This window comes from Notechis scutatus, chromosome 2 (genome assembly GCF_049901735.1).
Source record: "Notechis scutatus isolate UNSWTSFEM ecotype Mainland chromosome 2, rNotScu1.2, whole genome shotgun sequence".
Lineage (NCBI taxonomy): Eukaryota > Metazoa > Chordata > Lepidosauria > Squamata > Elapidae > Notechis > Notechis scutatus.
The window spans coordinates 149,948,809-149,974,781 of record NC_142010.1 but is presented as its reverse complement, the minus strand read 5'-3'; the positions used below and the strand labels follow the sequence as shown (position 1 = coordinate 149,974,781).

The 25,973-nt window shown below is 37.8% G+C and overlaps 2 protein-coding genes and 1 pseudogene across 2 annotated transcripts; all 3 read left to right on the top strand.

Annotated features, from left to right (window-relative positions):
* Positions 1–625: 625 nt before the first annotated feature.
* LOC148132325 (olfactory receptor 1F1-like) lies at positions 626–2,134 on the top strand (annotated as a pseudogene).
* A 12,845-nt stretch (positions 2,135–14,979) lies between these two features.
* On the top strand, positions 14,980–15,927 carry LOC113429543 (olfactory receptor 1F1-like). The gene has a single exon (XM_026692045.1). It carries the CDS (start codon positions 14,980–14,982, stop codon positions 15,925–15,927), a length of 948 nt encoding a protein of 315 aa, XP_026547830.1.
* A 5,415-nt stretch (positions 15,928–21,342) lies between these two features.
* LOC113417830 (olfactory receptor 1B1-like) lies at positions 21,343–22,281 on the top strand. Its single transcript, XM_026676415.1, has one exon. The coding sequence runs from the start codon at positions 21,343–21,345 to the stop codon at positions 22,279–22,281; it is 939 nt and encodes a 312-aa protein (XP_026532200.1).
* The last annotated feature ends 3,692 nt before the right edge of the window (positions 22,282–25,973 follow it).

Below are 25,973 nucleotides of genomic sequence, written 5' to 3'. Positions count from 1 at the left end.
GGATGAAAAATTGGTTGTGATTATGGTTGCACATATGATTCATGGAAGTTCATAAAATGTGTAGGCAGATTTGTTTCATCTCTTTTACAGCATAAATCATCTTTGACAGATACTGGTATGGTAATAATTACAGATCACATTCCACAATCTGCAATGCAAATGAGATCCTTGTTATTTCTTATCCTAACATAAACACCATTCTCAAATTAAATATATTGAATATTAGAAAGGATTTGGCATAAATCTACCTGAAAACTGTTGCCCAAAGAGATTCATTTGGGACATATAGATCAATACAAATGAAGGAATTTGATGTTGGTCCAAGGATGTGGGTCTGATCAATGCGGAGTCCCATCAATGTTAACCAAGGAGTATTTGTTAACCCCAGTGTATGACATTTGTCAAAAGAACAGTTGTGTTGATTTTAGATCAAGCTTTTCAACAATTTTGCTTGGTTGTCTTGCAGAAAGTCTGGTGCATCATCAACATTTTCCAAAAACTTAAAAAAAAAAGTCAAGCTATTGCTGACATCTAAAACCAGAGAGTGCTTAATTTATTTGCTGAAATTGTCAATCAATAATGCAGTGAATCACTGTTATTAGGTAAATGAAGCTGTCAGATCCACATGAAGTTATTCAGTAATTTAACTAGGTGTCAGCAACAAGAACAAATGCTTTTAGAGCATACTCCTGTAATGTGGCTTCCAACGTTTACAGAAACAAAGTCATCTTTCAATTGCTTTCTTTAGGGCTTTTCGGACCCATCTGTCTTTCATCATATACCTCAAAGCAGAACATATAAAACTCGCTTTGATGTCATCTACATTTTTAATGTTTATTCTAGAGTGAAAAAAAACCCTGCCTCCTGCAGTCTTCAGAAAAAATCTGAAGCAATTTTCTAAGGACCAATCAAATTCAAATTTGCTTTGTTTTGGCAAGGTGGGTGCCTTCAGGTGTGCCTGATTCACTCTTTGTCTCAAAACCCTTTACCTTACCTATTGAAATGAGGCAGGAGGAGTCCAGCACACATATTATGGCTTGTCTTGCTTCTTTTCTCTGTTTCTACCTTTGGTCACATTCAACGTGGGATTCTTCTGAGTGAACTGCTGCATATCTCTGTATCTTTTTTTTAAATTCTTTTCCATAGTTGAGTTATGGCAAAAACAGAACCACACGGATTCATCAGATTTCATTCTTATGGATTTCTCCTTCCAGTCAGAGCATCAACACCTTCTGGGCTTGCTCTTCCTATCCATGTATCTCCTGACAGTCCTGGGAAATTTACTGATTGTTCTGCTGATTTCCTCGGATGTTCACCTTCTGCAGACCCCCATGTATTTCTTCCTCAAGCATCTTTCTTTGGCAGATGTGGGCTTTGCCTCTGTGACTGTCCCCAAGATGCTGCAAAACCTTCTCTTCCAGGTCAGGACTATTTCCTATAGTGGTTGTTTGATGCAAATGCATTTCTACATGACTTTTGCCAACACAGACAACTATCTTTTGGCTGTGATGGCCTATGACCGCTATATGGCCATCTGCCACCCACTGCTTTATGCCACACGGATGAGCCACAAAGCGCTGCCCTCTTACTTGTGACGATCTGTTGGCTCTGGCATCCCTCAATTCAGTGCTGTATACATTGATAATGTTCCCCCTCTCTTTCTGTTCTTCTAAGAAGATCCCCAGTTCTTCTGTGAGTTCTTCCCTTTATTACGTCTGGCATGCTCAGACACAAGCGTTATAGAAACAATTTCTCTAATTGAGAGCTATGTGGATGTATTGGGCCCATTTATCCTCATCGTGATCTCCTATGCCTGCATTTTCTGCACCATTCTTAAGAGTCCCATCCACAAGCGGGGAACAAAGGCTTTTCCACATGTGGTTCTCACTTGGGTGTGGTGACCCTTTTCTATGGCACCCTCTGCTGGGTCTACCTGCAGCCAAACTCCAGGAGTCCAGAACAGAACATGATTTCTTCTCTCATGTACACAATGGTGACTCCCATGCTCAATCCATTCATTTACACTCTTAGAAACATGGAGATCAAAGCTGCTCTGAAAAGATTTATTGGAAGGACAAAAACTGCCGGCTTATTTCAGTTCTTTCTCTGTTCCTCAAAATCTGCATTTCTGTGAGAGAGGGAGAGAAAACCTCAGCAAAGTGAATCCTAGCTATGTCCCAATCTGAGTTTGTACCTGGGATATTATTATACTAAGAATGATAATCTCCTGTTGCAGGAATCACATAAAATGTTAAATTTGTTGTTTAATCTATAGAAACAATAAGGAGAACAAAATCTAAGGGATGATTGTTGGGTGATTATAGTTAATGGTACATGATGAACTTTATGAGAGTTAAAGTGGATTGGTAGGTGGAGAACTAAATTTGAAATTTGAAGGCATGAATTGAAACCACTGCTACATGACAGGCTGTGTCATCTCTGGTAAATGGATTCCCATTCTTCATTGATAAAAAAATAAGTGGTTGCAATAATGGAGCATATCTAATTGTTATCATATCCCCACCAATCTTTGGTATAATCTGGGCTCAAGATGCAGTGGGTGTGGGTAGGGTCTGTAAGCATGTTTGCAAGTTGCATAATTGTGTGTGTGCGGGGAATTCTATCTAAACAAAGATTTTCCTTACTTCAGTATTCAAATATTTACTAGATTGATGGAAATGGGAACTATCTGGTTCAGGAAACAGGAACTACCCTGTTCAGGATCCCAGCCAGCTTGCCCAGCCAGTTTCCATTCTCCTGTTTTTCCATCCTCAGTCCCAATCCATCAGTTAGCAAGCTTCCTGTGGACAGTTGAACATGCATCTATTCCATACATTTCAGGGGTGGGATTCAAATTCTTTAACAACCGGTTCTGTAGGCATGGCTTATTGGTGGGCGTGGCTTGGTGGTCATGTGACTGGGTGGACATGGGTTGGTGGTCATGTTATTGGCTGGGTGTGGCCAACTCAATATCACTCACATCGAGGCATGCATCTCCTTGCCTGGCCTCTCATGACTGTGGGGATGCTGCAACAGTTGTGTGAAAAATGGTCATAAGTGACTTTTTTCAGTGCCATTGTAACTTTGAATAGTCACTCCACACAAGCAAAGTACCAGCAAAGGAGGGGAAATCTCCAGAGAGGTTCCTGAGACAGAAAGTCTACTCCTGCCAAGAATGTAATAAGGGTTAACGGAGAGGCAGTTTCTGGAAGCAACACCAGAATGTTTCCTTCCTGCCTTTGTTACAGGATTAGGCCAGTAATTTCTTTTAACAACCGGTTCTCTGAACTGCTTAGAATGTTAACAACCAGTTCTAGTGAATAAGTGCGAACTGGTAGAATCCCACCCTGATACAGATCCTTTTTATGTTTCTCCAAACTTGGGCTGCTGATGCTTCCCTATTGTGTTGAGGGTGTGGTGATGCTTGCAATTTAAAGTTTTAGCAATCAAAAATGAATTTGCTATTAACAAGTAAAATTTCCAGTAACTTTTCTGTGGTGTGAAACTTGAAAGATCACCCCATAAAACTATTTCCTCAGAGTTACTCTACAAAACTAGTAAAAACTGGTATCGGTATTAATTTTCTAAGAATGTTACCTTTCTCTTTACAAAAAAAAAAATGATAACAACATTCCTGTTCTTTTATTTGCAAAGTAAAATCATCTGTAAAACATGTCTACTGAGCTAACTGAACATTGTAGAACTCACCATATTTACAAGTAGTAGAATAACATCGCAAATGATGGCTTTTTGAAAAACTAAAAAAAATGCAAATAATGCAATAAAATGAATCATACAAACAGATTTGATGGAGATGATTACTTGAATTCCAAGATCTGAAATAAGCAGAGTCACAAACATTTACAGTGTTATTTTTAAAAAATGTAGTGATTAGTTTTTAAAATATATTTAATTATAGAATAATTTAGGAAGCATTCTGATAATTTTTGGAAATATCACAGTCACAAGGAAACTGTTCTGAAAGACTGCAACTGGTCTAAATATAATTGAGATGAAATCTATTTAGGATAGATGAAAGATGAAATTAATCCACTCAGAGGATAATTCATTTATGAGTTTTAACATTACCTGGTATGTTAATAGCAACAAGTCTTGACAAATTTTCAAATAGAGATGAATGGCATTTTAATATGCTGTTTTGGGATGGACATGCTGAAGGCATAGGAGGACTTGGAATACATATGTATCATAGACCCCGACTTCAGAATATTGAGTGCACTTCCTAACACACACACACACACACACACACACACACACACACAAACAAACACAAATACATACGTGTGAAGAAAAATAAGCATGGGACTATTTTCTTATAAAAGCATATACACAGAAAATGTACTTCCAATAAAATTGTTCTAAAATCTATAATATTTTAAAATACGCAAAAAGTGTACATTCAAGGAGTAATCAATAATGCATCAAAATATGTAGACAAAACTCTTTCTGCTGGGTTGTATGTAGTGAGGCTGTAAAGACCTTGCAGTCTGGTGGAAAAGAAATTGACAAATTCTAGAATGATTGGTTAATCTTCTTCCAAAAAGTCTGCACTTAACAAAAAGTTTGAACATTTTAAAGAGAGAAATGAATATTCTATCAATTCTCCTGCTCAGTGCCTCCAGAAAATCAAAGGCCTAAAAATAGAAGAAAATGAAATTATGGTTTCATGCAGTGTTTTTCGTGTCCATAGACCTGGAACGAGCTGAAGAATCCATGGCAGTAGTACTACAAAACATACCCAACCTAGCCAAATATACTAAGATTAAAATACCAGAATAATGGACCTCACCAGCCTCTCCCTCACTAAATACTTTTAGTTTAATGGACAAATATACCAAGAAATCAGAAGAACAACTATGGGATTACCACTCTCAGGACTCACAGCAGAGACTGTAATGTAGCATCTAGAAAGTACAGCATTTCCACACATACAACTGAAAGTCCCAATAGCCCAAGAAGGAAAAACAGAAGACCATCTACAGTATTCAGTGTAGGAAGTATAACAGCCACTACATAGGATAGACAGACAGAAAATTAGCAGAATGTATGAACATGAACACCAACCAGCAGCTAGAAGACACAATGAAAAGATCTTAATCTCATAACACATGGTTTGATTGAACCAAAGTTTCAACTGGGAAACTGTGAACATCAAGCAAAATCCAAAAATGCTAGGGAATTTCCAGAAGCTTGGCATTCAGACCAATCTGTTATTGATAGACAGATAGGGATATAATCACATTTGTGTACCATTCAAAATGGCCTATGACCATATGCTGCAAGCTCCAAGTAGGCATCAGGAAGGGTATCTGGCTAGTAAATGCTCAGCTCCACCCAGTTGCCCTGATCCTATCTTGAATTAAGAAGCTACAGGGTTGTAAAAAAGAACAAAAAGTGAGATGAGACTTATATGGATGTAGTACAGGCACTGGAGAGGGACATGTTGTATTGTTTCTAGGTGTCCAGAGTCACAGAGGCATTGTTTCTCTGGGTCAATAATTTCCCTGTATTGCTCATCAAGGACAGTTGAGGGAAGGCCTGACAGTGTGCATGAGTAAAACCCCTTAAGTGTTTGGATGTGCCACAGGAGAGCTAGAATACCTGTTCACTGCCAATAAATTTGGGGTTGTGACTAGATCCAATTGTCCCTCGGTGTCTGCTACATGCTGTTTAATGAGTGCTTTGGCCATATTCTGTGCTGAATAGAAGATCTGGATAGAAGCTCAGGGTTGAGATATTAGTTGCCAAAGCCTGTTTCCATGTGGATTGAAAAAATCCATCACTCATAGTTAATGGGGCAAAGCTAAGAGGAAAAAAAAGGATAGTCTGAGCCAATAGGTGAGTATGGCCATCCCACTCTACCCGCTACTCTACCCTCATAAAGCCTGTCAATAGGTGCAGGGTGTCATTAGAGCCACAATTTGGGGTTGATCTTAGACATTTGGATTGTACAAGTTCTAATGGTGCAAAATTGGAGAAACCTTTCTTAGCCCTGGCAGAATGAAGAGCTACTCCAGTTATCTGAAACAAAAGACCTGCTCAATCTCAATGACCAATTATCCTTCTAAGTTAGACTCGGCATTGGGTTTCCAATTATGGGGGAAGCTTCCAGTTTGTTTCAAAAGCAAGAGGCATTTTATGCTCAGTGGGAGATTTAATAAATTAATTATTATCGTTATGTATGATAATAATGCAACAATATGGATCTTTAGTACTAAAGAAAAGAAACCAGCATCCTTGGGCCAGTTTTCAAGATGGAATAACAAAACACAAAACACAATCACAAAACACATTTCAAAGTTAAAAAGAAGGTTTTGTGGAATGAAGGCGAGTCTTTATCATTTTGTTTAAGAGTTCAGGATATAATAATAGCCTGTAGTCTTATATAACACTGCATGGTGCTTTACAGCCCTCTCTAAGTGGTTTACAGAGTCAGCATATTGCCCCCAACAATCTGAGCCGCCATTTTGCTGACCTCGGAAGGATGGAAGGATGAGTCATTCTTGAACTAGTTTAGGATCAAACATATAGACTTATCACATCTGTTCCTCCCATTCATTTAGCCGTGAGCCCTAGTTACTTTGTGCTACATTGCCCTGAGGGAGAGAATAAGTGCCTTCACCAACAATTAGGATTGCAGATTAAGTGTTAACTCTAACCAGCAATATGAGAACAATTCTCAATTATGATCCAAATTATTTAGTGTTTTTTTTTCTTTCAAAAATTAACAGAAACAAAAGGTTAAGTTTTTATTTCTACTGAAAATGCAATTTCATTAGAGGGTAAAACTCTCAAGACTGAGAGAAGTACCTCCTAAAATCAAATTTGCTGCTTAATTCACAGAAGCAATTGGTTTTTGTAACTTCCCATCATCTCAAATGGTTGTGATACCAGACTGAGATGAGCCAGTGAACTAATTAAGAGTCTATAATATTATAGGTAGTTATTAGACTGGAAAGAATTGAAAGGAAATTCCTGCATAAGAGCCTTGATGGTTAGAGTGCTGTACTGCAGGCCATTTCTGCTGACTATCGGCTGCCTGCAATTTGGCAGTTCAAATCCCACCAGGCTCAAGGTTGACTCAGCCTTCCATCCTTCCGAGGTGGGTAAAATGAGGACCCAGATTGTTGGTGGCAATGGGCTGACTCTGTAAACCGCTTAGAGAGGGCTGTAAAGCACTATAAAGCGGCATAGAAGTGTCTAAGTGCTATTGCTATAACTAAGAAAACTAAGAATTTAGCCTTGAATTTAGCCAGATCTCAGTGGATGAGGGATAACTGGCAGATATAGATCTTGCTGCAAAGATCATATTGGGGGTAATGGATATAATTTGTGTACTCCAAATGATGAAAAGTCTTTATCATCAGATTTGGATTTGGATGGAGATATATATATATGATGAATCCAGTATCTCTTGATTAGAAGCTAATCATGTTTACTAACTATTGTACTGGTAGTCCTCAATTTACAATAGTTTGTTTAGTGACTGTTCAAAGTTACACCACCACTGAAAAAAGTGACTTATGACCATTTTTCACACTTAAGACCGCTGTAGGATCCCACAGTCACATGATCAATATTTGGAAGCTTGGCAACTGACTCATATTTGTGACAGTTGCAGTGTCCTGGGCTCATGTAACCACCTTTTACGACCTTCTGACAAGCGAAGTCAATGGGGAAGCCAGATTCACTTAACAACTGATAGTAACTTAACAACTACAGTGATTCACTTAACAACTATAGCAAAAAAAGGTGGTAAAATGGGGCAAAACTCACTTAACAAATGTCTTGCTTAGCAACTGAGATTTGGGGCTCAATTGTGATCATAAGTTGAGGACTCCCTATATTTACTTATTACTTATTAAAACATATTTTAAAAATGTCTTGTTTACTGAATTTCATCTTGACACGACCAAACTGAAAAAAATCTAGCTGAGAATAATGAACCTTGTTCAGGTATCACTCTTCTCCTCTGTTCTTGCGAGTGACAAAATGTATGTAGCACCAGCTCAATCCCATCTTCATTTCTGCTTTCTTCCTTTTTGTAGCTGTGAAATGGCCAACCAGAACCAATCAGACAACTCAGAAATAAGCCTTTTAATGATTTCCAGGAGATCTGAACATCAGATTCTTCTCTTCCTGGTTTTTCTGTCTATCTACCTGTGGATCCAACTGCGGAATGTTCTCATCGTCTTGCTTATCCATTTGGAGAACCATTTAAGCCAAAACCACAGAACTTAAAGGTAGAAGAAGCTAACCTAGACAGTGGGAGAAAAGGTTGCCAAGAGGACTTTCAGGGCAAGCAAGGGCACCATCATTGCTGATGAAAGACAGAACTATATCAAATCCTTGGAAGAGGCCAAGAAAAAGCTGTTGAAGAAGTAAGAACTAAGAAGATGGGAAATTGTCAGTGTTTCCATTTGAAATTAGCCATCGTAGTCTCCTGCCCTTTCTCACTTGGTCTTAATTGTGGCACAAAGATGGCAACATTTTTTTGGTGCTAATTACATTACCTTCATTTACATTCCTGGCCCTGGTATAGATTTAACTCATATTTAGCTGTTTCAATATTTAGCTGTTTCACTCTTGCTCAAACACTATCTAACGACAACTTCAAAGAGTATAACTTTTCTCAGGCTTTGTCACCCATTACCTTGGAGGAAGTCAGACTTTCTTTAAAATTGAGCAGCTAATACATTTAAATAGCTAAATACAAATCAATACAACACAGTAACTGGGAAAAGCACAATCACAATAGGGTGATTGGTAGCAGGAACAACCGGTTTCATGGCAGTCTTATTTTCTGCTTACAGGTCCAGTCACAATTGGGACCAGAATTTCCACTCATAATTAGAGGCAGACCCAATTTGGTGACAATTTATAGGAAAGTTAACCTGGACATCAAGAGGATCACATGGACATTAAGTGAATCCGGCTTCCCCAATGAACATAGTTTTACTGGAAATCATCAAAAAAAAGGCTCACAAATTGCAATCACATGACTGCAGGACACTGCAACTGGTCATAAAAACCAAGCACCAAAATTGTGTTCACGTGACTTGAGAATGTGGTGCGACAGTCATAAGTCCATATGCAGGTTTTAAAGTCACTTTTTACAAGTATCTTTGAACAGCCATTAAATGAAAGGGCTGTAAGTCAGGGACTAGCTGTACTTAAAGACAAACAGAGCTCCCCAACACGGCCATAAAGAAAGAACCAGGATCTCAAGCATTAGAAAGCAATGGATTTTCTAAAACAAGACATGACTGTTAAGTACAGTCGGTGGGTCCCATGAATAGACGAGGCTTGAGTAGTGAACAACAGCTCTTTATTAAGCAGCTAGATTCTGAGACAAAACCCTAGCGCGCGGCAGCTCTTCTTATAGAGCTGGCCGCGGCTAGGCAGCCAATGACAACTCTTTGAGTTTGCCGCCCTTTGCCAATCGCGGCAAACCCTGTATGAGCCAATCAGAAACGTTCAAGCCATCCAATCACGATCTGGCTTGCCTGGACCAATAGGAGTGCAGGGTTTCAAGCCTGCTAATATGGAACAATGACCATTTTTAAAATAGAAAATACAGGGATGCTGATGAGCTATAGAATGTCTTACTTATCTGGACGTTCACTTCTGCTCATCCCCAGAACTTCCGGTGGAGGAAAGTGGAGGAAATAGAACGGGTATCAGAGGAAGCGATTCTCTGGGTAGTGTTGGAGGGATTGCTACAATTACATCTACAAATTTGCCACTTCTTTTTTGTCGTTTAACATTGTTATTGGGTTATAAGATAAAATAAGATACAAAATACAAACGTAAATAGGCGAACAATGGGAAGGAAGAGGAGGAAGAGAAGTGAGGAAAGGTAGGAAAAAAAGAAACATCGACTTCCAACTCTCTCTGTTGCAGTAGAATAAGGCATTAATATCAAATCACAACTTTTTGTTTTTTTCATAATAATATAAACTAGCCATTTCTATAAAAATCTATCTATCTAATTGGTAGAACCTAAAATCAAAGTTTCATTCTTTTCCGCTTCAAGTGCAAAGTTCAGAAGTGGTCTCCATCTGGAAACAAAAAAAACTTACATTCTTTTCTTTAATCAAAATAGTCAAATTTGCCATTTCAGCCAACTCCATCAGCTTCTGCAACCATTCGTCTGTGATAGGACTCAAAGTGTCCTTCCATTTTTGTGCATACAATAGTCTTGCTGCTGTCAACATATATTGTACAAAGTGCCAATTCTTTTCTATTAGGCCCAAAAGGATTTGCCATTTCAAGCAAGGGATGGTCATATTTTTCTTTTTTCTTTGCCCCATATCAGATCTGGTTTTAACAAGAATATAAGTGCATTTATTGGCCCATTTGAAACAATCAGTACTTCTGCATGGAATATATTACTGTTGTCTATATGTATACCGAAGAGAGAACTTTTTGTTGTAATCTTATGGTCCAAAACAATAACAACAGCCTTATAAGCAGAATGCTCACAGCCTTCGTGAGGGCCAGTTCTACTATGTAACAGTCTAAGAAGATGCCCAGAGCAGGAGAAGAATAGTTTGGGTTATAACTGCCGTAAGCTCCAAACACTACAGTAAAAAATGTATGATGGCCACCGAACTAGGAAGAGGAATGTTGGGTTTCTTTAAATCTCTATGATTCATTCTTCAGTCCCTAAGCTTCAAAAGAGAGTAGGCATGTTTGCTTCCTCTTTTTTTGCCTGAAATGTAATCATAAATTATAGTCATTGATGAGAATACTCTTGAAAAAATACCCAATAGGATACAATTTTTATAGAAATCTGTACTGTAATTTGCAATTAGAAATCTGGAAAATTGGTCACTATTGTCAGTCCTTATTCTACACATTTTTTTTCAGAAATACTGAAAGAACTCTTGAAATGCACCTCTACTTTGGGATTTCCTTTGTAATTCTTAGTATATTTAGAAGATAGGGCTGTAGCTAGCATTACCTGTTCAGAGCATGATTGATAAGGGTGGAAGATAGGTAGTGCTGAACCTATGGCAAATCAACAATTGTTTAGTTAATAAGCTCTCCTTAGGATTGTATGCACCATTGACTAAACTCCTGTGGACAATTCCCTGGACCAATTAAATGTTTTGCAGTTTTATTATCAAGTTATTTATAATCTAGAAGGAATCACAGTAATGCACAAGCCCTACTGCGGAATGGTTGATTTTTGAAGACAAATTAACTAACAATTGAATTTAAATGTAATCTCCAGCCAGACCACAAAGGATAAGAACCATAAAAAAAATATCTGATTGGTTTTAAAACTACAATTCCATCTGCTTTGGGTTCCTTTCCTTTTTCATAAAGCTCCATAATAGGTTCCTATGGAATGTAAAGAAAAAAAGAAACCAAGATCTTCTCAGTTCATTTTCAGTCTAGATTAAAACAGATCATTCACCCATAGATTCAGAAGTGGAACTTGCAGCTTCTGATGAGGTGAGTCTGAGCTCTTTTACTTTAAAAATTAGATGGATTAACAGATTAGATTAACAGATTAACAGAGCTGGAAGGGACCTTGTAAGTCATCTAGTCCAAACCCCTGCCCAAGCGGGAGACCTTACACCATTTCTGACAGATGACAGTCCAATCTCTTCTTGAAAGCCTCCAGAAGGTGAAGCCACCCATCAATTCCTTTGCAAGCCAAGAAGATTTTAGATTCCAAATTGTTGCTTCAACTAAGAGAGGGGAAGTAACGTAATGAACAGATAGCTTTAGTCCCAGACCCTGCAACATAGGATGCTGTTTAAATAACACAATGCTTGGTTTCCATCTTTCACCTTTTCTGTTTAGGATGATCAGGTACAAAAGAGGGCAGCAAAGTTCCACATATAAAACTAAAACTATTTTGGAAGCTGTGTTTTGTCACTCAGGTGGGAGACAAGGAGCATTCTGAAATCAGTTATGTGATACAACTAACATAGCTGTTACCTTCCTTTACATCCCACTGCTGTTTGCATTAGTGTGAGTGTAGATTGGAAATCATGAGAATACTTAAAAGAGACAGTTTGATGTGATGGTTAAAAGGCATCAGGCCAGAAATTGTGAGCCGATGAGTCTGTCTTGGACATGAACCCAGCCTTGTGATCTTGGGCTACTATCTCTCAACACTAGAAAACAGGCAAGAGCAAATCACTTCTGAAAATCTTTTAAAACTGTGTGGAATTATCCAGGCAGTCACCAGGAGTCAAGGAATGATTCAAGGTTAGGACAACAACAACAACACAACAATAAAGGGAAAGAATAAGAGAGTTGAACTTTGTTGAGACAGTCTTTAAATTATTTGACTTTTGTTATCTTTATCTCACAATATTAACCTTCAAATTTAATATTATGAATGGGATGCTTGCAAGAAGGTCAGAAAGGTTGTTAACTGAGTTTTTCAACAATGGGGAAAATATGGTCACAGAACCTACAGCTGGAAGGAGAGATGGCAATGATAAATAAAAAGCAGCTCTAATAAAATAAATTTCAGTAAAGAATATTTTTTTAATTCATTAAAGAGTCAGTCTGGTCTCAGCCTAAGGATACTTTATCCAGTGTTCTAAAGATACAGAATCAAACAAAACTGGTCTGATTTAAAGGGAACCATTTGGACGGTTTCAAGGATTTGGAATACTGTCAAATGTGACTCAGATTAATCAGCTACAAGAAATTCATTTTATGAATTTTAATACGAAAAGAATAAGATTGTTGGTAGACCTAGAGTATTAGTATTTCCCATGAATCTCCAGGGGAAAATTTGAAGGAGTAGTTTATGATTTGGATTACAGATATTCCATCAGCCCTTAAAACAGAACTTGAATAAAAGAATAATAGAGTTAGAAGGCACCTTGGAGGTCTTCTAGTCCAACCCCTTACTCAAGTAAGAGACCCACATGATCTCCAGGCCTTAAAATATTCACTGCCACACAGGAAATGCAAATAAAACAAAACCATTGTTCATTTTCCATGGATCAGTGGAAAGTAAAAAAAAAAAAAAAACAGTGGCTGTTAGGAAGCTTCTGTTCTGAAACCAAAAAATAAGGAAGGAATGATTTCTCAAAATACCCCTCAAGAAATTGTTCAGAAGAGACAAAATTTACGGCCAAAACCAAGAGATCCAAATAAGATGCAAATAGTACTTACTTGCTCCAATAAAGATGACTCCAGGGGGAGAAAAATTTGTGGCTCCAGTATCACTCCTTTATTTTTACAGCCCTTAAATTGAACCCCCAATGTTGTAAGTCTGTGAAGAAAGAGATTTAAAAAAAAAGATTCCCCCTGCCCCATGTTATAATTTATGTGATCACTGAAATTAGGCAGCTTTGATTGACTATAATGTAGTTGTGGCTTTCTGTATGATGGAAAGAAATGCTTAACATAAAGAAGCTATGATAGTAACATAGGGCAATTTTTTTTCCAATCAAGAACTTCAAATGGGCTATGAATATGTCCAAAATCCAGGACCCATGATTCCCATGGAATTAAACTTTGGCAAATTTTATAAAATATTTATGATAAAATGTATCATAAAGTATTTTATCACTTAATACAAAATATCATAAAAAACATTTCCTGTGGTCAATTGCTAATGATTGACTATACAATACAGTTCAACATAGGCTGCTTTCAAGGCAGAAACATTTCTGAATATCTCTGTGAATGTTAAAGATTTTTTTCACATATATTGGAAACTCTACCATTGTTGATGGCATTCAACTTGGTAAGGAAATATCTCTAAAATGGGGTCCCAATGTATCACAGGTTATCTGGTTATCTTTTATAGCTGTACAGCCTCTAAAAGTGAGGAGATCTGGGAAATAAAAAAGCAGATTTATCTTTATTAAAGGATTTTTTTCCATGGGTCTAAACATCATATACATTTCAGGTTTACAATCATTTTTGTAAAGCTCGTAAACCTTGCAGAATGTGAAATTATTGGGGAGAAGCGTGGTCCAAATTAGAATTCTAGACCAGTGAAAAGTACCCAAGAAGCTACATGGTAAACTTAAGAAATTGTTCTTTAAGTTCAACTTAATGAAATGATGGGATGAAAAATTGGTTGTGATTATGGTTGCACATATGATTCACAAGTTCATAAAATGTGTAGGCAGATTTGTTTCATCTCTTTTACAGCATAAATCATCTTTGACAGATACTGGTATGGTAATAATTACAGATCACATTCCACAATCTGCAATGCAAATGAGATCCTTGTTATTTCTTATCCTAACATAAACACCATTCTCAAATTAAATATATTGAATATTAGAAAGGATTTGGCATAAATCTACCTGAAACCGTTGCCCAAAGAGATTCATTTGGGACATATAGATCAATACAAATGAAGGAATTTGATGTTGGTCCAAGGATGTGGGTCTGATCAATGCAGAGTCCCATCAATGTTAACCAAGGAGTATTTGTTAACCCCAGTGTATGACATTTGTCAAAAGAACAGTTGTGTTGATTTTAGATCAAGCTTTTCAACAATTTTGCTTGGTTGTCTTGCAGAAAGTCTGGTGCATCATCAACATTTTCCCAAAAAACTTAAAAAAAAAGTCAAGCTATTGCTGACATCTAAAACCCAGAGAGTGCTTAATTTATTTGCTGAAATTGTCAATTAATAATGCAGTGAATCACTGTTATTAGGTAGTGATATTCATAGGCGTGCTTGGAAACTTGTGGACAGTTGAGACATATTGTGTAAAAGGAAGAATATACTAGCTTAAAATCTGTAGCTGTAGGTTTCTATAAATGGGTGTGTCTGTATGCATACTGCCATATCACCCCAAAAGTAAATAAGACCAAAGGAAAGAAACAAAAAGAGCCAAGCTGTGACCCACATTAGAAATAAAATTATCATGTACATCTATAGCCCCCCGCCAGAGATAAAAGGGAAATGTATAGTTAAATCAGATATTAATCTCTTTCTCATTCATTTTCAGCTGTGAAATGGCAAACCAGAACCAAACAGACAACTCAGAAATAACCCTTTTGATGATCACCAGTAGACCTGAATATCAGAACCTTTTCTTCCTGCTTTTTCTGTCCATTTATTTGCTGACCCTCCTAGGGAATTTTCTCATTGTCTTGCTTATCCACTTAGACAATCATCTCCTTCAGGCCCCTATGTACTTCTTCCTGAGCCATCTCTCCCTGGCTGACATCATTTTTGTTTCCACTACCATTCCCAAAATCCTGATAAATCTGATGTCTCGGACTCAGACCATCGCCTTCGATGAGTGCTTGACCCAGATGTATTTCTTTCTCACCTCTGGTAACACAGATAACTTCCTCCTTGCCTGCATGGCTTATGACCGCTACGTGGCTGTCTGTCACCCACTGCATTATGTCACTGTGATGAGCCACAAATGCTGCCTATTTTTGGTTTCTGGATCCTGGATCGTTTCCGGGCTCCACTCTCTACTCTATACCCTTCTGATATCACGCCTTTCTTTCTGCACCTCTATGGAAATCCCTTATCTTTTCTGTGATGTCTACCCTCTCCTGGAATTCTCCTGTTCTAATACAAGGCACATAAAGTTATTGGCACAGACGGAAGGGGTGATGGATTTGCTGGGGCCTTTAGCTGTTATCATTATCTCCTATGCACTAATATTCTCCACAATCATGAAAATCCCCTCAACAGCTGGGAAATGCAAAGCGGTTTCTACCTGTGGCTCACATCTGGCTGTGGTCATCTTGTTTTACAGCACTATCAGCTGCCTTTATTTCCAGCCTCCTTCATCGTACTCAGCCCAAAAAGGCACTTTTATCTCTCTCTTGTATGCAATGGTGATACCAATGCTGAATCCCTTCATCTATACACTAAGGAACCAGGAGGTAAAGTCAGCAATAGTGAGACTTCTTGGAAGGACAAGAGCTTTCTTAAGAAAATAAGAACAAGCAGAATGACATTTCCATAGTTGCTGGCTGGTTTTTTTTAGGTGGGGGGAGGAGGAGGTAGAGGGTACGAGGGCCTTTAGCCATCATCATTATCTCCCATGAAGACATATTCTCTACTGTTATCAACATTCTTTTAAAACCTAGGGGGCACAGGGCCTTTTCCCCTTGGCAGTTCTAACTTGTTGAGATAATCTTGTTCTCTGATAGTATTAGTTTCTAGCTTGCCTCTGTTTTCTCAACCCAAAAAAACAACCTTTGTCTGGACTGTGACATCTGTGTTGAATCCATTCATCCATATCCCAAGGAACCAGGACACAGAAAGAACTGCAGTTAAAATACAATAGGGATTTGTTTTTTAAAAAAATAAAATTAGGAGGCATTTCCATGCATTGTTCTTGTCAGTTTTGTATCTTTCTATCACAATATCATATTTCTTAAATTAATATTATAGTTTTTCCTGAACTACTCACTTCACATTGCCTTTAAACAATGGCTCACTGGTGTACTGTTTCATCATTTTTGTTGTCACTTCAGATAGGGAGATTTCACCTCACTTCCAAATAATTCAGATGAACCAGTACTGCAAAAATACTTGTTATTGCATTGATCAGGTTCAAAGTAAAAATAATATAAAGTAAGCTCCAAAATTTCTCCAGTTCTTCAATGATCTGATTTTTGAAAACCAGGAAAAGCTCAGTAGTAAGGTAGACAACTGAGGAAAAGAACAACAATAAAAGAAAACTAGTGTATTTTTTTAAAAGCTCTTTTGTTATCTTGCAAGTTGGTAATTAAACTGTGATCTTTGCTGTGGCAGTCTCACGTATTGTTCTATCATCTGCAGCCAAGTCATTTCCTTTACCTACATTTAAGTCTTTGCTTTCTAATACAGTTGTAATTTGTATTTTATCACAGCATGTGAGGGGCTTCTATCTTATTAGTAGATTTCAATATATGACATCATTCAAAGATGGAAGGTATAAACTTCCCAGAGTGGTAGCCTTATTAATTTTTCTTGCAGAAAAATCATCTAAAAATATATGAGGACATCTCCAAAATAAACAAACTCATTTGTGATTTGGGATGCCAACTCTATACTTGTTTTATAGGACCTGACTCCAAAGTTTTGGCATTAGAGACCAGCCTCCCAGGAGCTATTCAGACTACTTGTCAAATATCTCTAGGGCTTTCAGTATGAAATCTCTAATGCAATTCTTTCTGCTTGTTGCTGGAATCTTGAGACACTCAACCAAGTCAGATCCATCTGGCGTTGTTCTATTTTATCCAGTGTTTTGATCCACTATTGACGATCACACCTAAGGGAAAAACTAAGAGCATCTGGACAGAGGTAGGCAGGAGTAGAATTGCTATCTTTAAGGTTTGCTGCAATCTCTGATGTTTTGACTTGTACATAATGCTATCAACACCGTCTTACCTCTAAAGCCATATCCAGCTTGATGGAAGTAGACAGAGAAGTTGCATTTGTTTGAGCCCTTTAGACTAAAGATGAGCAAAACAAAGTAGCCATCATTCTAACACAAGGATAATCGAGCATGAAAGATGTGAAGGAATAATGTTTCAACTTTTTCCACAAATAAGTGTGATCTGCTTTGGGGTCACCAGTTAATCCAAAACATGACTGGTATTTAACTGGATCTGTATAAGGATTAAAAAATATCTTTGATCTGCATACATATGGAGAACAGTAGATGACTTTTTTCATATTTAGAGCAGGAGTTTTTAATCTTTTTGTAACATGGACTTTTTTGAGAGAATGGTGAATCCTATGTATCCTTTCTCAGAAAAAGAACCTAAATGTGTGTGTGTGTGTGTGTGTGTGTGTGTGTGTGTGTGTGTTGCAATATCAATTGCATTACAAAGGAAGCCAATTACTCTCAAATAGTTATCAAAACATTAAAAGATATCAATATAATAGTTTTATTATTAATTAATGCATTAAATTAATAACCATTTAATATCATACTGTACTAAGTTAATGAACATGGTTGAAGTTTGACTATACATTCATGCTTACAATAATCAATGAGTGAAAAATTAAATTTCAGTTAGAGGTTAGTGAAGATAAACTTATATTTTTTTTACTATTCAAGTTCATTGAGTCCTTCAACTAACACTCTCTCTCTCTCTCCCTCCCTCCCTCCCTCTCTCTCTCTCTCTCTCTCTCTCTCTCTCTCTCTCTCTCCCTCCCTCCCTCTCCCTCCCTCCCTCCCTCCCTCCCTCCCTCCCTCCTCTCTCTCTCTCTCTCTCTCTCTCACGTCTGGGGACTCCAAGCTAGCAGTAACTTGTCTAAAGACAGACAACTTTGTTCTGTAAGATGGTTAGCCAATTACAAGGTAGAGATTGTTGATCTTGCTATGATAATTTTTATGGGCTATGCCTGGAATCTGTGTTCCACATGAAGGGTAGTTAAAGGAGCCATGCTAGAAATCAAGAGACTATGAGTTCTGGTCCTATTTAACTACCAAAGTCAGCTTGGTGACTTTTGCCAGTTAGTCTCTCTCTCTAGGAAGAAGACAATAGCAAAACATTTTCAAAAAATGTTGCCAAGAAAAAGGCATGGACTTGTCCATGGGATTGCAGGATCAAGAATGGCTAAAAAGCACACACACACACACACACCAAAGAGAGAGCGAGAGCAATATAAAATGCAGTTTCCTTGGTTTCTTCCCCAGACCCTGCTGTAGACCATTTGAGAATCACTTGTTAGAGCCACTAATAATAGGAGACAGGAAAGCAGATGATTGTCAGACTTTTATGATTCAGCATGTTATAGAAGGCAAAGAGGCATAACGCTAGAAATGCAATGTAAACCTAGGACAAATCCATAGTGGTTTGAGATTGCATTGAAAGATTATGTGTGGCACATTGGATGGCTATTTCATCCCTGAAGCAAATAACCATACACTGAAATCTTGTAGCAAGCATGGATGTAGGTGATGGGAAAGATAGATTTGAGCTTAGATCTGTGACTGGTCCCCCACCAGAGGATGTGATTGCAGCAGGTAAAAGCATCGGACTATATTCAGGTTTACAAATCCTTAGTTCTTTAAGAATTAAATGGGGTGCAAGAAGACTTTCTCTTCTGCTCATCCCAACCCAGGCAAGAAAAACACACGTAACCTGTTTAAAAATCCCACATGAGATTGCCCTCCCTCCACCGGCTGTCTTTTACCTCAGTTGACTGTCTGACTTGCAAGCCTAAGAAATGAAAACAACCTACTGTTTCTAAAATGCCGCATTATTTGTCTTTATGGATCCAGATGGGAACCATGGGGGAAGTAGAACAAGGCTGGGAAAAATGGGAAAGGAAAGGAGTCACCTGCAGGAATTTCTGGAGCGATTGTAATGAAATGCAAGTACACAGCATCCCACAGGAAAAGCAAACCTTACCATTTGTCTTAGATGCTTCTTATTTGATATTTGGAGACAATGCCAGCATTTTCATAACATTTACAATTTCCGCAAGTTTACAAATTCCACAATTGTTACCAAAAAAGAAGAAGAAGAAGATTTAAAATAGGAACCAGGCCCAACCAGGCTTGTGTCCATCTAGCTCACTGCTCTCTGTTTAGGTTAATTACAGGAATCAAACAAGAGCCTTATCTGGAGAGTCTATGAATTAAACCTGGGATTTTCTGCATGCAAAGATCCACTGTGAAGCAACTTTTTCTGCCAACTTTGAAACCCAACTTGGCATTTGGAAAGAGTTGCAATGGTGAGGGTCTTCCACCGTCACAAGGAATATTGGAGGCCAATGGCTATTCTTGGCCAGAATTTAGAACTCACTTTCATGAAGTGGATCAGTTCCTTTTTTCATTGATAACAAAATGCAAGAAAGGCATAAGTTGAACTTTATACCATTGACATACCCTTGGAAGTATGGATTTGCTTCTAGTGCTGAGGTTCTCTGTTGGTTACAACTTCAGTTGAAATAACTGATATTATTGTACCCTATGACTATTATTAAGTGTTGTATCTGATGATTCTTGACTCTTGATGAATGTACCTTTTCTTTAATGTACCCTGAGAGCATTTGCACCAAGACAAATTCCTTGTGTGTCCAATCACACTTGGCCAATAAAGAATTCTATTCTATTCTATTCTATTCTATTCTATTCTATTCTATTCTATTCTATTCTATTCTATTCTATTCTATTCTATTCTATTCTATTCTATTCTATTCTATTCTATTCTATTTCATTCTTCTTTTTTCTTGAGTAACTTCTGGAATCTAAGGAATATCTTCCTTGGCTAAAATGTTCAAGAAAGGGAGCTGTTCAAATCTTATAAGAGATTCTGATACCAGTCATGGAGCCGATGAACGAACTTAGATGTTCCTGATCTATTAAGAAGCACATCAAGAAATTTGACTAGAAAGACAGCATACAAGTTTGTTTGTTTTTACCTCACCTTTATTATTTTTATAAATAATTCAAGATGTGTACAATACATAATACTCCTTCCTCCTCCTATTTTCAACAACAACAACAACAACAACAACAACAACAACAACAACAACATAAATTCATACATTCAATCTTGTGGCTTCCTTAAACAGTAATGGCCCTAATTTGGCCAGCTTTAGATTCTGATGCTCAGGTTATATGAAATAAATTTGGGGTTTTGTAATGTTTAGATTGCCCTATTTCCTGCCTAAAGAAAAACAGATCTGTTGAAATTGTGAACCCTTAAGGGGGTTGACTTTATTCTGATTATGTTGGCTGAGCTTGTCTGGGCTTGGGAACTAAACTGAGTTTGGTCTAGTCAATACATGGATGTTAGAGAATATCACTGTGGTAGGATAAACTGGAAAGTGGAAAAAGATTGTCCTTTTATGATGAGCCAGGTTTGAGCCAAAGATTAATAACTTTCTATTCAGCACAAATCATAAACCATTTATGTTCAAGAAATCAACAAGGTATATAAAGGCTTAAATATTATTCAGTTATTCTTTCTTTTGGCTTAGCAGTAGGAATAGGGAGAATAACTTTGGATTAAATGCATCCTAGGTAACAACTGAATATGATCAGGATGAACTGCACCTAACTGGAGAGGAATTGGATTATATTGAATTAAACGTAAATTGAATGAAATCAGTTTTACAAGAATCCTTGGAATTTTTCTCCCAGACACACTTGTGCTCATTGCTAATTGTGTGCTCATTTCAAATACACATAAACCTATCTGAAATATTTTTTAAAAAAAACCTCACTGTCTAACAACTAGAAAAACATTTGGACAAATACTGAAATTTTCAAATTCAGTTTGGACATTTAATTGTCATTTAGCTGACAATTAACCCTTAAATCATTTTGTGAGATTTGTTTGCAAAGCTGTTCCTAGTAATTATGTTAATTTCTAATTTTATGAAGTTATTTTTCTTCAGGTCTCATGGACTGTGAGAACGGGACAGACATTAAAGAGTTTGTTCTTTTGGGCTTGTCCTACAAACCTGAACACAAATATCTCTTCTTCCTCCTCTTTCTCCTGATGTACAGTGCTGGACTTCTGGGCAATACCATGATGATCCTCCTCATCACCTTGGATGTGCGACTCCAAACCCCCATGTATTTCTTACTACGTAGCCTCTCAGTCGTTGATCTTGGTTTCCTCACAGTCACTGTGCCCCAAATGCTAGTTCACATTGTATCTGCTTCCAGGGCCATCCCCTTCTATTCCTGCATGGCCCAGTTCTTCTTCTTCTATGTTTTTGGCGTCACTGATCTCCTTCTCGTGAGTGTCATGGCCCTGGATCGCTATGTAGCCATTTGTAACCCTCTCCACTATGTCTCAGTCATGAACCAAAGGGTTTGTGGGCATTTAGTGGCTGGGTGTTGTATCGTTTCTACTTTACACTCCATGCTGCATGCCGGCCTGCTCCTGCGTCTCAGTTATCGAGGGGAAAATCACCTGGCCCATTACTTTTGTGATCATCAGCCCTTGCTGCAGCTGTCCTGCTCAGATACCAGTGTCAATGAGGCGGTCATCTTCTTTGAAGGTGTCATCATCATCCTTGGACCTTTTGTCTTCATCATCCTCACCTACATCCGTATCGTAGTAGCTATAATGAAGTTCACTTCTTCAGGGAGATGGAAAGCTTTCTCTACCTGTGGCTCTCACCTGACTATAGTGGGCCTCTTTTATGGAGCCATTATTGCTGTGTATTTCTTACCCACCTCAAGCTATTCCTCTCAGAGAGGGTCAGTTTTTGCTCTGGTATACACAGTCATCACCCCAATGTCCAACCCCTATATCTACAGTCTCAGGAATAAAGAAGTGAAAGATGGTCTGAGAAATCTCTTGAGAAGATCCCTATTTTCTCAAAACTGATTGAGGACTTGGCTCTACCATAGAGCTGCCTTCTAGCTGGCTTGAAGTGAGAGTAGAGGAAGGGCTGCCCATGTTGATGGAACATATTCTTTGCATACAAATGATCTTGGATTTAATACTGGGTTTCTCTTGGCAACCATAGTGCAGTTGAGTAATCATAAACTGTGGGCTTAATACTGGGCCCTTTTAATGAGCAGAGGGATTAATAGGGTAACATATCCTAGGCTTTATACATAAATGTCTGCCCACCTGAAATATTCATTTTGTATAGTATGTAGTATGGAGCCTGCTTGACCCTTGGCAGAGTCTGGATGGGGGTGGTGCACCTAAGTTGGTGCTCCTTGATCTCAGTAGCTTTCAGTACTGTCAACCATGGTATTCTTCTGGCCCAACTGCAGGAGTTGGGAGTGGGAGGCACTGTAATTTGCCTCTTTCCTCAGAGGTCGATTTCAGTCAGTGTTGATGGGAGGGAAAGATCATCTCCACGCCCTTTCACTTGTAAGGTGCCTTAGGGATTGACAGCCCTGTTTAACATCTACAGGAAACTTCTCAGTGAGGTTGTCAGTACAGGTTTTGGTATTTGTCAGTATTCTGATGATACCTAGCTTTAAATCTCAACATGGCGTGTTTAACAATGGTATGGGGTTTGTAACAATGGCAACTAGAAGTGCCAGAACTGCTATCACCTGACATCACAGTTTATGACCATGTCACTTCAAGTAAATTCTGATCCCAATTGTCCTCACTAATTGAGAACTACCTGTATGGCCATGTGTCATTACCGTTACATGAATTGCATTGGTTGCCAGTCAGTTTTGGGGGACAATTAAAGGTGAGGGTAATTATCCATAAAGCCATATATGGCATAAAGCTTGGATATTTGAGAGAGTACTTATCTCCAACTTTTTCTGGTCACCTGATACATTCCAGCAGAATGGGTACATTCAAGGTTTCTTCTATTAAACATTGTCCTCTTTTTAAAAAAAACAAGTAAGTGTGCCTTTTCTGTCACAGGCCTTGCCTTTGTAACTTTGCATCCCACTGACCTATGAGCACCATCCTCTCTCCTGCAGTTCCCAGGGGGTAGAGGTAACCCTCTGTCTTGGGGTTAATGTGTTTGTGAGCCCCTGGCCTGTTATTGCTATGGTGGTATCAGCCAGGCTGTCTGTGCTGTTGTATGTTTTTAACTGTTTTTATTGTCTTTGTTTTTTGTAAGCCAAATCTGTTAAAGTGGGCAGCTATATAACTAATTTAAATAAATGAACAAATTAATGAATAAAATATTTCACATAGAAATGGTCTTGAATTTAATACCTGGCATAGTTTAAATATTCAATAAAAAGTATCCTTGATTAAATTTGTGCACTTGTGCACATGTGTCCCTCTGTTTGTGTCAATGTGTTTATACCTATTTCATTTTAATCACTTCAATCACTTTGGCCATATCCACTTATACATGATGGTTTTAGTTGGCAGAAGCAACTTTGGAAGTTTTGCCCCACATGGGCAAAATAATGTGCAGTCCTTGGCATCCTGAGAGTTCTGGGTTTTTTGACCTAGATTTTGCAAAATGAAAAAAATATACAGTATAAAAAAAGAAAAATGCAGAAATTGAGAGCACGTTCCAGTCAATGTAAACACTTTCCAACTTAAAAATATATTAAGTTCTTTTAAACTCTTCATTCGCAATACCCAAAATCAAGAATACTTGCTAAATTGCTGGATTGTTCTTATTCTGTCAAATCCTAATCACAATATTTCAATGATTTTTTTACATTCTCCCAAGAAAAATATTTCAAGAACCATATCCCCTTAAACTGTAACAGACATATTAGGATGCAAATGTTTATGTGCCCTATCTATCTATCTATCTATCTATCTATCTATCTATCTATCTATCTATCTATCTATCTATCTATCTATCTATCTATCTATCTATCTATCTATCTATCTATCTATCTATCTATCTATCTATCTATCTATCTATCTATCTATCTATCTATCTATCTATCTATCTATCTATCTATCTATCTATCTATCTATCTATCTATCTATCTATCTATCTATCTATATCATCTATCATCTATCATCTATCTATCTATCTATCTATCTATCTATCTATCATCTATCTATCATCTATCATCTATCTATCTATCATCTATCTATCTATCTATCTATCTATCTATCTATCTATCTATCTATCTATCTATCTATCTATCTATCTATCTATCTATCTATCAATCATCTATCTATCTCTCTATCATCTATCTATCATCTATCTAATTTAAGGATTCCCTCCATCTCATTCTCAAAGTTCTGAGCCTCATATTCTTCAAAATGCCAACCTGTCATTAAGAGAATTAGATCCATTCTTACATAATACATCTTAAAATAGTTTCCAAAAATGTTTCTCTATCTGGTCTTCTCTGCTAAGGCACCATATGCATCTGCCCTAGAAACATATTAATCTTCTGGATGAACTTAAGTTTTGGCACTAACTCCCGAGTTCTGAGGTATCTTAGTTAAAAGAGCCTGACAGAACTGAAAAGGGTGTTTAATTTCTTTTGAGTTTAGTTTTAGTAAACTTGCCAACTTTCATGGAAATCTCTGCATTGTTGTGTCTTTCTTTGGCCTCCAGACACTTTCTTTATTTCTCCCCAGAGAATTTTCTCTCAAAGCTCATCTTGCTTCCTCCAATTTCTGGAGGGTGTGCTACTTGTGCTAGAGAATGGTACTTGTTTTTCTGCATTTTAACTCCTGGTTTTAATAACAAAACACTCTCTGTAGTCTCCACATGACCACCACTCACCAGATATGAATTTCTGCTGACTTGCTTAGCTGCCTATGAAATATCCCTGGTGGCTTCTGCAGCTGATCCTTAAATGAGATCCTGCTGGCTTCTTGATAGAAGCTACAGATGTTGAGACAAAACAATCCTGGTTGACTATCTTTGATGTTCAGTTGGGCTGGAGGTCTGGTTCATTGCCCAAAATCATTCAGGCGCCAGAGCAGAGGGGATCCATTGATACAGGTAAGTAAGAGACTGATCATTGACAACACACCTTTGTATTGTAGCTGTAATTTCACTCGGATACAGAATCTGCCACAGGTTCTAGTAGATAAAAGCAACTTTGAAAGAAATGGACCAAAGAAGCAATTGAATTGTTCACCCAGAGCAAAGTAAGACATGAAATCCCATGACAACTATGTGAGATTTGGTGCTGACATCTGTGTTGCTCAATAGAACAGGCACAGATTTTCTCATCCTGGTGCCTTTTAGAGATGGCGAGCTATACTTTTTATTACTTTGCCATTCCAAACAATTGGAGATGATGAAATCCAGAACAAGTAGATGGCTTATTTTACATCTCAGATCCTTCCAAATCTAGCTAAATCCTGTTTATGTTCCATTACACCTCCCAACTGCCTATGGAGATACTCAGTCATCCAGGTCAAGGTGCTTTTTCAAGAGGCAGATGGACTTTCTGGTTTTTCTTTGAATATGTTTCACTTCTCATCCAAGAAGCTACTTCACTTCTAAAGAAGCTTCTTGGATGAGAAGCGAAATGTCTTCAAAGAAAAACCAGAAAGTCCATCTGCCTCTTGAAAAAGCATCTTTGGCACATCTCCCAACATTTGAATCAGCAGTGAGCATTGCGTGCAGGCAATGTGGAAGTTGTATTTCAATAGAT

Coding starts and splice junctions, on each gene's coding strand:
- LOC113429543 (XM_026692045.1), top strand. CDS start 14,980: ATGGCAAACCAGAACCAAACAGACAACTCAGAAATAACCCTTTTGATG.
- LOC113417830 (XM_026676415.1), top strand. CDS start 21,343: ATGGACTGTGAGAACGGGACAGACATTAAAGAGTTTGTTCTTTTGGGC.